The sequence below is a fragment of the Beta vulgaris genome, chromosome 4 (genome assembly GCF_026745355.1).
Source record: "Beta vulgaris subsp. vulgaris cultivar EL10 chromosome 4, EL10.2, whole genome shotgun sequence".
NCBI classification, from domain to species: Eukaryota; Viridiplantae; Streptophyta; class Magnoliopsida; order Caryophyllales; family Amaranthaceae; genus Beta; species Beta vulgaris.
In genome coordinates, this window is record NC_079205.1 from 25,584,951 (window position 1) to 25,600,301 (window position 15,351).

General features: G+C 36.4%; 1 protein-coding gene across 1 annotated transcript; it reads left to right on the forward strand.

The window, feature by feature from the left end:
- The first annotated feature begins 11,812 nt into the window (after positions 1 to 11,812).
- On the forward strand, positions 11,813 to 13,668 carry LOC104883882 (protein FAR1-RELATED SEQUENCE 5-like). The gene is made up of 3 exons (XM_057394007.1): positions 11,813 to 12,022; positions 12,122 to 12,319; positions 12,568 to 13,668. Exons 1-3 carry the CDS (start codon positions 11,813 to 11,815, stop codon positions 13,666 to 13,668), a joined length of 1,509 nt encoding a protein of 502 aa, XP_057249990.1.
- The last annotated feature ends 1,683 nt before the right edge of the window (positions 13,669 to 15,351 follow it).

A 15,351-nucleotide genomic window follows, 5' to 3' on the forward strand; every position in this document is an offset into this window, starting at 1 on the left:
CTTCATCAATCATGACCATATCAACACTTATCAAAATTTCTCCTTTTTTTATGATCCGTGACCTCAAATAGTCTAGAAATGCAAATTTTGATTTCCCAATTAGTTTAGTATAATTAAGTTCATGGAGAAAAGAATAAGATCTGACATATAGATATATGGAAAAGATGTACAAACATAAATAATTATGTATATAATAAATGTTCTAGGAATAAAATAATTAGCTAATTGCATAATACCTTAAAAGTCATACATTGACAAACTTTTATATGGTTCTTCATGTAATTCCACCATGGTATGCTATATAGGTTCAAATTATAGATATGTATTTATTACCTTTATATAACTTAATTTTTAAAAGTATGATTCTGAAAGATATAATTGCCATATATGACGCTATTTGTATAGTTATTTTTGTATTATTTAAAATAAAAAATAAGAAATACATTATTGTTCATCCAAATAAATAATTTTTCATAAGTTGTAAAACTAAATTGTATATAGAACTTATATCGTAGCATATTTCGAGCATTTGCCAATGGTAAAAAAAATTATAATACTGCGAATTTGTAGCAAAAGTTATATTCAATTTACATACTACTAGTATAATAATTTAAGTTGTTTATTTAAAATCAGAATGTAATCTTCATTTATCCAAAACACCTTGTATTTATATCTATGTTGAACACTATTTTTCTAAAAAAAAATATATATAACATGATATGCTTAGACGAAGCTCTCTATAATATTCTAATTAAGGTTGTTTTTCGAAATGAAAGTCTAATTTTTTCATCATTCGAAAATTCTAATAAGTATGTAACTTTGTCGCTATAAATTTTAGTTCTTGTTGTAACAATAAATTTTCTTTAATAAATTTTGTTGCAATACTAAATTGTTTTGGTTCAACTGAGTAAGACTGAGGTTTTGAAAGATAATATGTTTAATCTTGTAAATTGAACTTATGGTAAAATGCTATAATCACATATAGTACACTATACTTATAGCTATTATTGTATTTATCTAAAAGAAATTAAAGACTAAATATATAATAGCTTACCATTCATCTAATTAAATATTTTTTTCATGAGTTGTAAAACTATATTGTACATGGATCTTATTGTGAAGCATATTTTGAACACTCTCAATGTTAAAAAATTAGTTTTTAGAATTAGGTAGCAAAAATCATATTCAATTTACATAATATAGCAATTTAGGTTGTTTGTTCAAACAAAACTCTAATTTATCCCAATCTAAAGCTCATTTATGTATTTAAATATATGTAGAAATCTTCTTTTCAAAATATATAAAATAAAAATTAATGACATGGAAACGTGCTCTTTATTTCATAAGTTGTTAAATTATATTGTAAATAGATCTTATTTCGGAGCATATTTCGATCATTATCCAATGGTACCAAAATTATAATATTTCGAATCACGTAGCAAAAATTATACACAATTTAGATAATATAATAATTTAGGTTGTTTATTCAAAACCAACCTCTAATTTTCCCTTATCCAAATCTCCTATCCATCTCGAACCTGTTTTTGTAAAAAATAAAGTAAAATTTGATGACATGACATGACAATCCTACGTGGCACACTCTATGGCCTCGAAATCTTGAGGAGCTCCCTATGCTCCCGAAAAATTCCTCCTTTATATATATACTAGTATTGGGACTCGGAAAAATGCTCGGGGATTTTCGTGAAGAAGAGGTTGAGTTTTTAAATATTTCCACCCCTATTTTTGGCTGTTATTTTTATCTGACTAACAATTAAAAGTTATAATATAATTTCTTCATCATCTTTGTCGTTGGCTTCTAATTTATGTCATGAGAAACTCACTATATCATTCAAAAACATACTATATCATGCAAAAACTACATCCTTTCTTAACAATCCTAAATCTAATTGAATCTCTTCTAACAACCTTAAATCTACTGTTTCCTGATTCCAATTGTAGTAGGTTACTTTAATATTTTATCCCTAATTCTGATTGAATTGCCAATTTTAATTGTAGTAGGTTACTTTAATACGTTAGTATAGACAACATTTTCTTTTATTATGTTATATTAATATAAAATTATAGTATAAATGGATCTTATTTTAAAGTACTTTTAAATACTTTTCCACGATACAAAGATTATAATTTTACGAACTGTATATTAAAAGATACAATTATTTCACCAAATTCCCCCGACAAATCACTGAAATTCACTATATACCCTCAATGTTTCAGATATTCACCATACACCCCTGACTTTCCGAAAACGTTCATCAAATACCCTTTTTCTAACGAAAGTTAAACATTATTTACAATTTTGTCATTATTACCCCTAACCTAACCTCTAAACCTTAACCCCTAACACTTAAACCCTAATCTTAACCCTAACCCCCAATCCTAACCCACCCTCCCCTCAACCCCAACCTAGCCCAACTCAACCCTCCATCTCCCCTTCCTTTGTCAGCCCAACCCCCTGCCAGCCCAGCCCCTTCCCCTTCCATTTCCCCAGCCCCTCCTCCTCCCCTTCCATTTCCCCAGCCAGCCACCACCACACAGACCTTAAAGAAAGGGAAGGACGATGTTGCGGCAAGAAATCGAAGGGGAAGGGGCGTAGCAACACGAAATCAAAGGGGATGCAGCAAGGAAATCGAAGGGGGAGGGGCTAGGACACTGCAGTAGGGGATTGTGAGGGTGGGGGAGGGGCTAGGCACTGTGGGTGGTGGGGGTGGGGCAGAGGACTGAGGACGCCAAACATCGTGACCTCATGCTAGTTTCAATTGCAATAGGTTACTTTAATACTCTAATCCTAATTCTAATTGAATCGCTAATTTCAATTGCAGTAGGTTACCTTAGTACATTAGCATAGTCAATATTTTCTTGTATATGTTACATTAATATAAAATTTTAAAAGTATAAATGTATCTTATTTCAAATTATTTTTTAGACACTTTTCAATGGTACAAAAGTTATAATTTTATAAACTATATATTAAAAGTTAATTTACTATATTTAAGTTTTTCAATGTAAAACCAACTTTATTTTTAATCAAGTTAGAATTCTCTTTATATTATTTTTTAAAAAATATGACATGGCACTTAATGAGATTGATAAATGGTGTCCAATGAGGATGCCAAATGTCGCGACCTCATGAGCTGGCTTTTGTACTTTAATATATTAGTTATATGATAGTGATTTTATATTAGAGTATATATAATATTAATATATATGCACAAAAAACTAGAAAATATATATTTACATTAAGTAAAATTTAATAGTATAACTTGAATAATGGTTAACCGAGAAACCATACCGAAAAAACGGTTCGCAAAAAGGGTGAACCAAAACCTTTGGTTGCCGAACTGAAATTTGTTTCAGGATAGTTAACCACCCATGAACACCCCTATGACGTTGCTAGTCACTAGATTCCGATTAGTTAATTTTTCCTTTTTTTCGGGGAAAAAAAAGTTTATTGCTATGTTGATTTTTATTTTTTAAGGCACTTAGACAATGAGTTTAAGATTTATAACCCTTGTTTTACTTCAAGACTAATTTGCTTTTAATTTATAAGTTGGGTCGGTTTTGAACTGTAATATTATAGTAATTAGTACTAGTATATAGGAACCGGGTCAACTTTTAATGTGTTTATGAATTAGTTTGAATTAGTTGATTGTTGGTTCTTGATTTGATTTCATATGGAATATTTAGTAGATAGTAATTAGTTTATTTGCGTATTTGATAGAGGAAGTCACACCTAGATTAAAAAAAAAGAGCAAAGGGGAAACAATAACCCCATCTTCGACAATTAATCACAGTATCACCGATTTGAAAATCCTAGATCTGCCACTATTGTGGGATTAGAACTTTATAAACTATCTTATGGCAGGTTTTGATATCTAAGGTATTTGTTATATATTTTCTTTTTCTTTTTTTTTTGGAAAAATTGACACCAGAGATATCAACTATAATCAAATAATTTTTATAAGATCCAATTATTAATTATCTTGTGAAGGTCTTACTACAAAAAGTTATAACTTTACTTGGACAAACAGGTGACTCAATCTATTGTAGTATGTCACAACTTTATCAAACCTCACACGACCCCTTTCCTCTTCATCTACTCAGCTATAGTCAAAAGTTACTCGATCTCTCTTTAAGTAACCTGAACAAAATTAAACAATAGAGTATATCATGATCACAAATTATTAGGCTAGGCTGCCTAATCATAACATTAAAAGTATAGGCAGCCCAGGTCCAATAATTCATGACTCTCAGCCTGATCCAACTCATACTCAAACATGCCAAAAACATTTGCCACCTCAGCCTGAAATTCAGCTACCATATTTATTATGTTCTAAACCAGAAAACCAGAATTCAGTATTCTCTCTCTAAAAAAACGGCGGAAGTTTGCTTGCATCAATCTTCTTCCAATAATTGCATCAATATTCTTCGTTTTCTTTGCAATTTAATGTCGATCTTCTTCACTTTCTGCCTCGCAATCAATTCTGGATGAAAATCTGATTCTTTCACTTAATTTTTTAGGTTATAGGAATTTCTTCACAAATAGTTGCTGCAATTTTGAGCTTGATTGAGGTATCTTTTTGAGCTTGATTGAGGTATTTTTTTCGTATTCTTGCTTGTATTATGTTCAATTTTGTGTACACTTTCAAAAAAATTCACAAATAGTTTCTACAATTTATGTTTTTGTTACTTTATAATTGTTGATTGCAATCAAACTTATTATGTTCAAAATCAGTAATTCGTTTGAATTATATTGTTAGATTTTTTATTGCAATAATTTTTGAAGGTTTTGAAGAATTTTCAAATTCAATCGCTGACTTTTTTTTGTAGAATAGATTATGAAATGTATGAAGGTTTTGAAGAATTTTTATTAGCGGATGCAGCAGATAATGAAAGTGAATCAGCAAATCAAGTCATTCATAATCAACTAGAAGTAGTTGATGCAACACATAATGAAAATGAACCATTAGATGCAATGATTCATAATCAACTACAACCAGTTGGTAACAGAAATTCTTGGCATAATATGTTTTTTATTTTTTTGGCAGAATATGTTATTATATTATATCTGAATATGACATTATGTATTTTATTATAATAGTGACTTTATGGCCTAAAGTGGTCATTGATTAAGGCTTTGTGGTGTCTTTTTGTGATTTGTGGCAGAAGACGAGCTTGATATTAGTGGTAGTCTTATTAGTGTGCAAAAGAAAACAATTGAGGAATTGTATGAATTGTATCGTCTGCATTCTGGAGCATTGGGTTTTAGCATTAGGAAGTATACATCTAGAATTGGTAGGGTTGAGGGAAATGTGTATTTAACGAAGGAAAAGTATTTTGTTTGTTCGTGTCATGGAAAACCGGATGGTCAAAGTGATTTTGTTTCTGTTCCGGATGTTGTTGTTGATGAGGATGGCAATGAGAGAAAGCGGAAGCAACGGAGGGTTATTATTACAAAGACGGGGGGTAATGCAATGATGAGGGTGAAGTTAAATAATTCGGGGATGAATGAAGTTATAGGTCATGTGCTTGTGCATAATCATGAGCTTACATGTACTGAGTGGCAACATTACCACCGTTCAGAAAGGGCCATTCACTAGGGGAAAAAAAAGGAAGGGCTGCGCTTTTTCTGAAAGCGCAACCCTACTAGTGAAGGGCTGCGCTTTTTATAAAAAGCGCAACCCTACATAACAGAAGGGCTGCGCTTTTTTAAAAAAGCGCAGCCCTTCACTCAGATTCTTAGGCATAATATGAGGCATAATATAACTAGTATGTAGATTCTTAGGCTTGCATTTGTTGTTGGATGCATTTCGGGAACGAAAAGGCCATTTCCGGCCTGTTTTGGCCTTTTCGCTCCCAAATCATAATTATCGAGTCATTTAACCCCAAATTCTCTTTGAACATGATTATATGAGGCATAATATAACTAGTGTGTAGATTTTTAGGCTTTAATTTGTTGCTGGTTGCATTTTGGGAACGAAAAGGCCATTTCCGGCCTATCTTGGCCTATTTTGGCCTTTTCACTCCCAAAATGTACTTATCAAGTGATTTAACCCCAACTTTTCTTTGAACATGATTATATGAGGCATAATATAACTAGTATGTAGATTCTTAGGCATGCATATGTTGTTGGTTGCATTTCGGGAACGAAAAGGCCATTTCCGGCCTATTTTGGCCTTTTCGCTCCCAAAATGTACTTATCAAGTGATTTAACCCCATATTTTCTTTTAAAATGATTATATGAGGTATAATATAACTAGTATGTAGATTCTTAGGCTTGCATATGTTGTTGGTTGCATTTCGAGAACGAAAAGGCCATTTCCAGCCTATTTTGGCCTTTTCGCTCCCAAAATGTACTTATCAAGTGATTTAACCCCAAATTCTCTTTGAACATGGTTATATGAGGCATAATATAAGTAGTATGTATATTCTTAGGCTTGCATATGTTGTTGGTTGCATTTCGGGACGAAAAGGCCATTTCCGGCCTATTTTGGCCTTTTCCCTCCCCCGCTGCTGCACACCCCCTCTCCCCTGCTGCACCCCTTCCCCCACTACTGCACACCCCCTTCCCCCCTGCTGCACCCCCTCCCCTGCTCCCCCCTCCCCACTGTTGCACACAACCCCCTCCCCCTACTGCACACCCCCCCCTCCCCCACTACTGCACACCCCCTCCCCCTGCTGCACACCCTCCACTGCTGCCCCTGCCCCCCCTGCTGCCACCCTCCCCCCCTGCACACCCTTCCCCCTTCTGCCCACCCCCTCCCCTGCTGCCCCCTCCCATGCCCCTCCCCACTGCTGCCCCCTCCCCACTGCACAACCCCCTCTCGCCCTAAATGTGATTTATTTATTAATGCGTATGTTTGTATAATTTCAGGGATATGGCGGAGGTGCATACGGATACGAGTGCGGAATACACTACCGAGGATGAGTGTTTCGATTACGAAAAGGAACGGCGGCAATTGGTTAAGGCTCGCCGTGAAGAAAAAAGGTTTACAAAGGCCAAGTTAGAACTTGGAGACGAAAAAGAGGAAAGGAAGGGGACCTACAAAGTCACTAGGGAAACCCACCCTAACGACTTTGGAGTACGATCATTTGGGGCAACCTTGTGGAAAATGGCGTCAACAGTATGCCATGCAAGTTGGGATTTGCATGCATATGCTCTCCATTCTCCACTCATGGAAAGAGGTGCCCGAGTCTTTGAAAAAGATGATTTGGGAAGATACTATGGTAAGCTTCGCGTACAATAACGTTTATAATCTTAACACTTTAGTTAAGTATAGTATGTAATATTTACTAATTTGTGAAATGCGTTTTTTGTAGAATCAATTCAATATTGCAAATGATGAAGCCAAGAAGAATGTGTTTCTATCCGCGGTTGCCCAGAGGTTCAGAGACTTCAAGGCCAAGCTAGTGTCGGGGTGGATCACGAAGCGGAGAAAAGTCGGGGTACAAAGAAGAAGAAAATCTACGGGGAGAACACACACCTTCTGAGGCTTCACCGGACACATCATTTGAGGCGCCCTCCAATTCCATATCAGATATGGAGGCATATCACACCTGAGGAGTGGCAAGCATTTGTTGCACAAAAAACAACCCCGGAAGCTGTTGTAAGAATATTTTACTAGCTAAGATTTAATACTTTTAGATCCAATATTATTGTATAACACCATATCTAACCTTTGTTTATATTTGTGTGTTTCAGGCATCTCTGAGAAAAGTAGCGCGAATGCAAAAGCTAGGAATACTATCACCATCTGGGTGCTCAGTCGTATGGTCAGGCGAGAGAATCGTGGATGTATAGCCATTACCCCACGATTGCGTCGACCACGGCATCGGGCACTAGCTCTACGACGACAGTTGCACAACCTTGGCAACCAGATAGAGTGCTCGATTGGTGGTGTTCCATGCATGGGGTTGATGCAAAGGGACAGAGAGTCTTGCCTGATCCCGGAACAAAACAGATAGCTAATGCCATTGTAAGTACATATTATAAGTTTTTGATAAGGTATACATAATAATATAACTTGTGCGCTCACGAGTATTTCTCTCTTATCCTTATGCAGATTGGCTTGAAGGAAAAGGAGGCAACTGGTGAGTTCACTCCTAGAGGACAAGTTGATGCCTTACACGAGACTCTAGGACGGGACCAATATGGACGTGTGAGGGGCGTAGGAGGTGTCCGCCTGGGGTGAGAAAGGTGTATGGTGATCAATACACCTCTACGTCAAAATCCAGTGCCTCTAGTGTCAATTCAGCAGCTTCCATAGATGTGGAGGCTATGAAAGCCCAATTCGGGAGGAGCTCAGAGCAGAGATGACTCAGAATTTCAACGCCATTTTGGCGCAGATGGGCTTACCGACTTTTGGTGCTTTCTCGCAGGGCAGTGTTCCTACGCAGCCTCATCCAGATCCGGAGTTCACGGTAATCATTTAATATCACAACTATTGCTCTAATGCATAGTTTCTTATATATATGTTGTTTCATAGACTAACTATGAATAGAGTTTTTTTTTAAAGGAAGAGACACCATGTGAGCTATTAACTCAAGGAGATGGTCATGCAGTTTCATTATCGTTGCTTATGGCTCTACGCAGCCCCCTAGGGACCGGGTACGATTGCACAACCAGCCAGTCGCTGATATTCACTATGTGGTCAGCGTTTCAGACATTGTGCCCGGTTTCGAAGAATTACCTCTTCCGCTGCCGAATGCAGAAGTTGGTGTACAGTATGATCTGATGCCCTTGGCAGTTATGTTCTATGGCCGCGTGCATTGGTGCGGTTATCAGATCAGGTACAATATTAACATAAGTTATATACATAGTTTTCTTTTATAGTTCCTATATATGATTGTCAGTAATATCTTTTAATTTAACTAATTACTAGGGTTCGGGGAAGGCCGACAGGAAGGGAAAGAAGGTAGCTTCACCTCGGAAGGCCGACGTCCCAAGTGGAGAAAGTAAATGTTTCTACGGCAAAGTCTCCACTCATTACGGATATCGAGGTAGTGCAAGGCCTTACTCAACCGTGCTTTTGGCTACATGAGTGCCTAGCGATGTAGACGATGAAGCAATGATTGAGATTAAGTTGTCGCACCACCAATTCCACTACTTTGAGGAATCATCGACCTTCATTTCTAAGGTTGATATTAAAGAATTCTTACTTAGGAAGAGTTGAATGTTTCCATGATACAAACATTCATGAGGTAATACTTTATTAGTATATAAATTAATAAATATACATATATGCCTTAATTAAGTAGTATTCAATCCAACTAATAACTTCCATAATAAGTAAGTTTTATTTTAATCAATATGATTTCTCAGGCTATTATACAATGATTTGAGGCATCTATGAGCCAATGTTTGGTTGGTTATGTCCAAGCTTAGTACGAGATGACAGTTGCGTACAAAACAAAAGGAGGTGAAAGCATATCTCAAGGATTCTTTGAAGCATGTTCTCGTCTTGGATATAAGATCATTCTTTTCCTTACATTGAATCGTATGCTTCTTAAACTCACTTTTTACTTTAATTAAATTGACCTATTAGTTGTTCTACGATAATAATAACATTTTTATTGTTGTAGGAACCATTGGACACTGATTGCAATATGTTTGCACGTAACGAAGTCTACCACTTTGATTCTTTGCGTAAAGACAATATCGGTCCTTACTAGTCAGATCATTGTTAAATAGGTAGCCTAATCGAAACTCAATATATGGAAACTTATTAATATTAAATGTACATCTAATCTTATAATGATGTATTGATGTAGTGTGATGAAGGGAGTTATTACATCTGGACTTCGACAACCAAAACCTCCTGTTTGGCATTTAGTCGAGGTAACATGAGTAATTTTTTGCATCCTTTTATAGAAACACATAATACACATCTAACATGTCATTTATTGCATCCTTTGGTGAATTTTAGTGTCCGGTACAAGTAGGTGGACGTGCTGTGGGTATTACGTCATGAGGTTCATGCTCGATATCGTCAACCATTGCAAAGATGTTGGTGATCTTCGAAATGTATGTAACTTTAGGTTTCCAATTGTTGTTTGTTGCATTTCGGACGAAGCATTTCGGCCTATTTTGGCCTTTTCGCTCCCAAAATGTAGTTATGAAGTGATTAAACCCAAATTCTCTTTGAACATGATTATATGAGGCATAATATAACTAGTATGTAGATTCTTAGGCTTGCATATGTTGTTTGTTGCATTTCGGGAACGAAAAGGCCATTTCCGGCCTATTTTGGCCTTTTCGCTCCCAAAATGTACTTATCAAGTGATTTAACCCCAAATTTCCTTTGAAAATGATTATATGAGGCATAATATAACTAGTATGTAGATTCTTAGGCTTGCATATGTTGTTGGTTGCATTTCGGGAACGAAAAGGCCATTTCCGGCCTATTTTGGCCTTTTCGCTCCCAAAATGTACTTATAAAGTGATTTAACCCCAAATTCTCTTTGAACATGATTATATGAGGCATAATATAACTAGTATGTAGATTCTTAGGCTTGCATTTGTTGTTGGTTGCATTTCGGGAACGAAAAGGCCATTTCCGGCCTATTTTGGCCTTTTCGCTCCCAAAATGTACTTATCAAGTCATTTAACCCCAAATTTTCTTTGAACATGATTATATGAGATATATTATAACTAGTGTGTAGACTTTTAGGCTTCATTTGATTGTGATTGAATTTCGGGAAGGTATATGTCATTTTTAGAAGTACTAACTACGGTAAAATGATTGAATTCTTATATATGTGTTTATTCCTTGGTTGTTTTGCAAGGTTTATGCGAATTCACACCACGTTTGAGGAACTTCACCAAAGAAGAAATAGATGAAGTTCGGGATAAGTGTTGCGTCCCATATTACCGATGATTCATAAGATGACATTTTAGCTCTAATGTCTATTTCTATCAATTCTATGTTACTTTTTACATTATTAAATATATTTGAAGTTAATTATTACCTTTCTCCACTTTCATATATTATCGTATTGCAATTTGCAATTTTTTTTTGTCCAAGGGAGGTTTTGGGTGGGGTGGGGTGGTGGGGGGGGTGGGGTGGTGGGGATTTGGGTGGCTGGGGATTGGGGTGCAGGGCTGGTTGCAGCAGGGGTGGTGTGGCTGGGGTATGGCAGAGGTGTGGGCAGGGGGTGGGCTGGGGATTGGGGGGTGGGTGCAGTGGGCAGGGGGGGGTGCAGGGGCAGTGGGTGGGTGCGGAGGGGGCAGTTTGGGTGGGGGTTGGGAGGGTGGGCAGTGGGGGTGGGCTGGGAGGGTGGGCAGTGGCAGAGGGTGGGTTGTTGTGTGCAGGAGCAGGGGCAAGAAAGGCTGTATTAATTTTACAAAAAAAAGAAAAAAAAATTAGTGAAAGGTTGCGCTAGTTTTCAAAAAGCACAGCCCTTCTTCTTAGAAGGGCTGCACTTTTTGAACTAGCGCAGCCCTTCTTTCTTAGAAGGGTTGCGCTAGTTTCAACTTGCGCAGCCCTTCATAGTAACAGGGCTCCTGAGCCAGCAGCCTTTCAAGCTTAGAAGAGCTGCGCTTGCTGAGAAAGCGCAACCCTTCAAGCTTAGAAGGGATGCGCTAGTTAACAAGGCGCAGCCCTTCTAACCTTGAAGGGTTGCGCTTTTTAGTAAAAAGCGCAACCCTACTTGAAAAGTGAAGGGCTGCTATTGAAAGGGTTGCTGTCAAAAAGCGCAGCCCTACAGGCCATTTTCAGCGCAGCCCTTCTTCATTTTTCCACTAGTGACTAGGGATGGCAAAGCGAAAGAAATTACTGTTATGACAAAAGCATCAATGCGTCCTGCTGTGCAATATCGATATGAATGTCACCAATATGGTGGTGTAGAGGCCCTTGGTCACACTTCTCGTGACCACTACAATTTTGTGAATAGGCTAAAAATGAAGGCAATTGAAGGAGGTGATGCACAAGTTGTCATCGATAAGCTTAGCCAAAGGGCTGCTGATGAGGATGACTTTTTTTATGGGTTAAATTGGATAGCATGGGTAGGTTGTGTAATGTGTTTTGGCGCGATTCTATGATGAAGGATGATTATGAATTGTATGGAGATGTTACATTTTTGATACCACTTATCGTACAAATAGGTATATTTGATATGTGGTGCATTTGTGGGTATAAACAATCATTGGAAGAATGTAATGTTTGGGTGTTGCTTTTTGTCGGACGAGACAATTGATACATTTGTTTGGCTCTTTGAGGTTTTCAAGAAATGTATGGGTGGAGTTTGTCCTGTGTTATTATTTACAGACCAGGATCAGGCCATGAGCAATGCTTTGTCTCAGGTAATTTTGTTCAAATTTTTGAGTCTTTTTATCTTATATGTTAAAGTGGTCACAGAATGCAATAAACTGGTAACTTATAAAGGTATAATGAGTACTTAATAGAACACTGACATTTATGACTTTTAATTATTATGTAATGTTTAGGGATTATGTTATGTTGGTCACTAAATGACATAAAATGGTTACTTAATGGATTTATCTGGGTACGGATATCTTAAATGTGTTTATAACAGAATTGTGGTATGTAGGTGTTTCCTAACACGAGGGCGAGACTATGCCAGTGGCATCTTTATCAGAATGCAGTTAGTCACTTTGGGACTTTGAAGAGTGATGACACATTTTCCGATGCTTTTAAGAAATGTCTTCGTGGTTGTTATGATAGTGTTGAGTTTGAGGCAAGTTGGGATTATATGATGGAGAAGTATGGCCTAGAAGGAGACAAGTGGCTTGCTTGTTTGTATCAGTTGAAGGATAAGTGGTCCACAACATTGAGTAAGGACTTCTTCTCAGCTGGAATTTTGTCTTCCCAACGTAGTGAAAGTACTAATAATGCTATAGGCTTTCAAGCTTCCAAGATAACAAGCTTGTATGATTTTTTTTGTATGTTTCAAAACACTATTTCACGATGGAGACAAACTGAAACCAATGATGAATTTGTTGATTCTAAATCTGTCCCCAAATCTTATTTTCCTATGACGGGTATGTTGAGACATGCTAGTCAAATTTACACAGCTACAATGCTTAGGGATTTTGAGCAAGAATTTGGGTATTCTTTGGGTACTATTTGTGAGTTGTTGACTATGGATGACACAATATTAGTTTATAAAGTGTGGCCTCAGAAACATCCACAACGGACACACCAAGTCACTTTTGATTGTGTCAACACGTTTGTTAGTTGTTCTTGTAGGAATTATGAGGAGGTGGGGATGTTATGTTATCATTGCCTAAGGGTACTTCACATGCACTCGGTTAGTGAGATACCTTCATCTTATATTTTAAGGCGGTGGACAAAGATTGCCAAAACAGAAGTTTGGGACCGTTTGAAGCAACAACGGGTGAACATGTCATCACTAAAGAAAGATTGCATTCCTTGGCGATTTCAAATGTCTAGGGTGTATAACAATCTCATCATAAGAAGTCATGATAATGAAGAGGCAAGGAAGATAATGGAGAAGGGTTATATGTGTGATCTTGCTCATGTGCTGACTGTTTTTGCTAATATTAACTTAGGTGATTCAGAATCAGGTGTTGGAGAATCAACTGCATCAAATTCCTCTACCATTACTGTTTTTGATCCTCCTTGGGATAAAACGAAAGGAAGAAGTGTGAGGCCGAAAAGTGGAATTTAGAAGAGCAAGAGGGGCAGAGGTCGTGGGAAATATGTTTCAAATGTTGTAAAGGAGTTTGGCTCTTACACTCCACCTGCAAGATTATTTTGACTTTCTTACAGTGAGATAGAAGGGTGACTAATAAGCTTTAAGTGGTCACTAATAGGGTTAAAGTACTGACCAGTAGGATTATAATGTTGGTTAGTTAATAATAAGTTTTTGTAATGACTCATTTAAGTTTTCTTCATTACAATTGAATAATATATTTTTCTTTTTTCTTCATCACTTATGATTTTTAAAGAGTTGTACAGTTGGTAACTAAATAGAATAAACTGCTGACTATATGACTATACTAGGTCACCAATTAAGATATACTACTGACTAATAGGCTTGTAGTGGTGACAAAAAAGAATATTGGTTTTAGGCTTATGACTAATATCTTAATTAAGAATACCCACAATAATACAATACTGCTTTCTAGTGTTTTATACTTAAATGTTATGTTTTCCAAATATTTGAAATTACTTATGCATACTAATAGGATTAGACTGGTCACAATTAAGAATAAACTGGTAAGTGATAGGATTGGACTGAATACAATTAAGAATATTGGTTTTGTTTTAATTATTTACCCACAATTGAATACTGATGAGATAAACTTGAAATGTTAGTATGCTATATGAACCGTTAAGCCAAACAAACAAAACATTTCAAAACACTTCTCCATACATGGTTACTAATTAGCATAATATGGTGACTAAAAGGCTTATAGTGGTCACAAAATAGAACTTTGCCTACTGCCCTTAGTTTTCATATTTACATTTCAAAATATAACCTAACATACCCTATGAAAGTTGTTGACATATCAAAATATAACCTAATATATTGGAAAATGTTGCATCAACATTTGTGCAAAAAATCATATGATCAGAATTCATAATATAGCTTTCTAGGAGGTATTCTTTGTTTTTCTAGGAGAGATTCTTCTTGTAGCAGAGTGTTTAGGTGGTACTTCAGTGGCTGCTTCTTGTTTTTGTGTTTCTTGGTGTCTCTTTGATCGTCTCGTAAAGACTTGTGGAGGAACAAGTTTGCTTTGATCTTCTTGTTGTTTGTTTTTGGGTTTTTTGGGTTGCTTTTTTTGGTTCATTTCGGGTATACCCAAGTCAAATGATGGCATATCTAGAACTGGTTTCCTTGTTGTTGTTAGGAGCTTCTCAATGTCATCAATCTGTTGAAGAATTTTAGGTTTCTCTAACAGTTGAGTCAATGTGGGTGATCCATCCTGTGGAACATCTCCGTTCCTTTGTTTAAGCTCCTTCAACATTCGAGTGTGCATGCTATAGCAAACCTCTAGGTCGCGTCCCAATTTTAGACGAGCTTGATCAATAGGATGTCAAAATTACAAGGATCGTCATTGCAAATAATTGAAATAATAAAATATTAATGCAATTAATCTAGTAGAACTAATGTATACTCACAAAAATATTATGACAGTACCTTGTAACTAACCTGGTGACAAATGTGATGAAACTGGTAACTTAAATAATTAAAATGGTAACAACAACATATACTGCGTTTTCCTTCTTGTCATACATAATAAGAAAATCTTTGTCATAACAAGTTTGCAATAAAGTTTATTCTCCCTCCAAAACAGATCTCCTGATTCCCAATGTCTTTCTAAACTTACGAATTTAATAACTCATT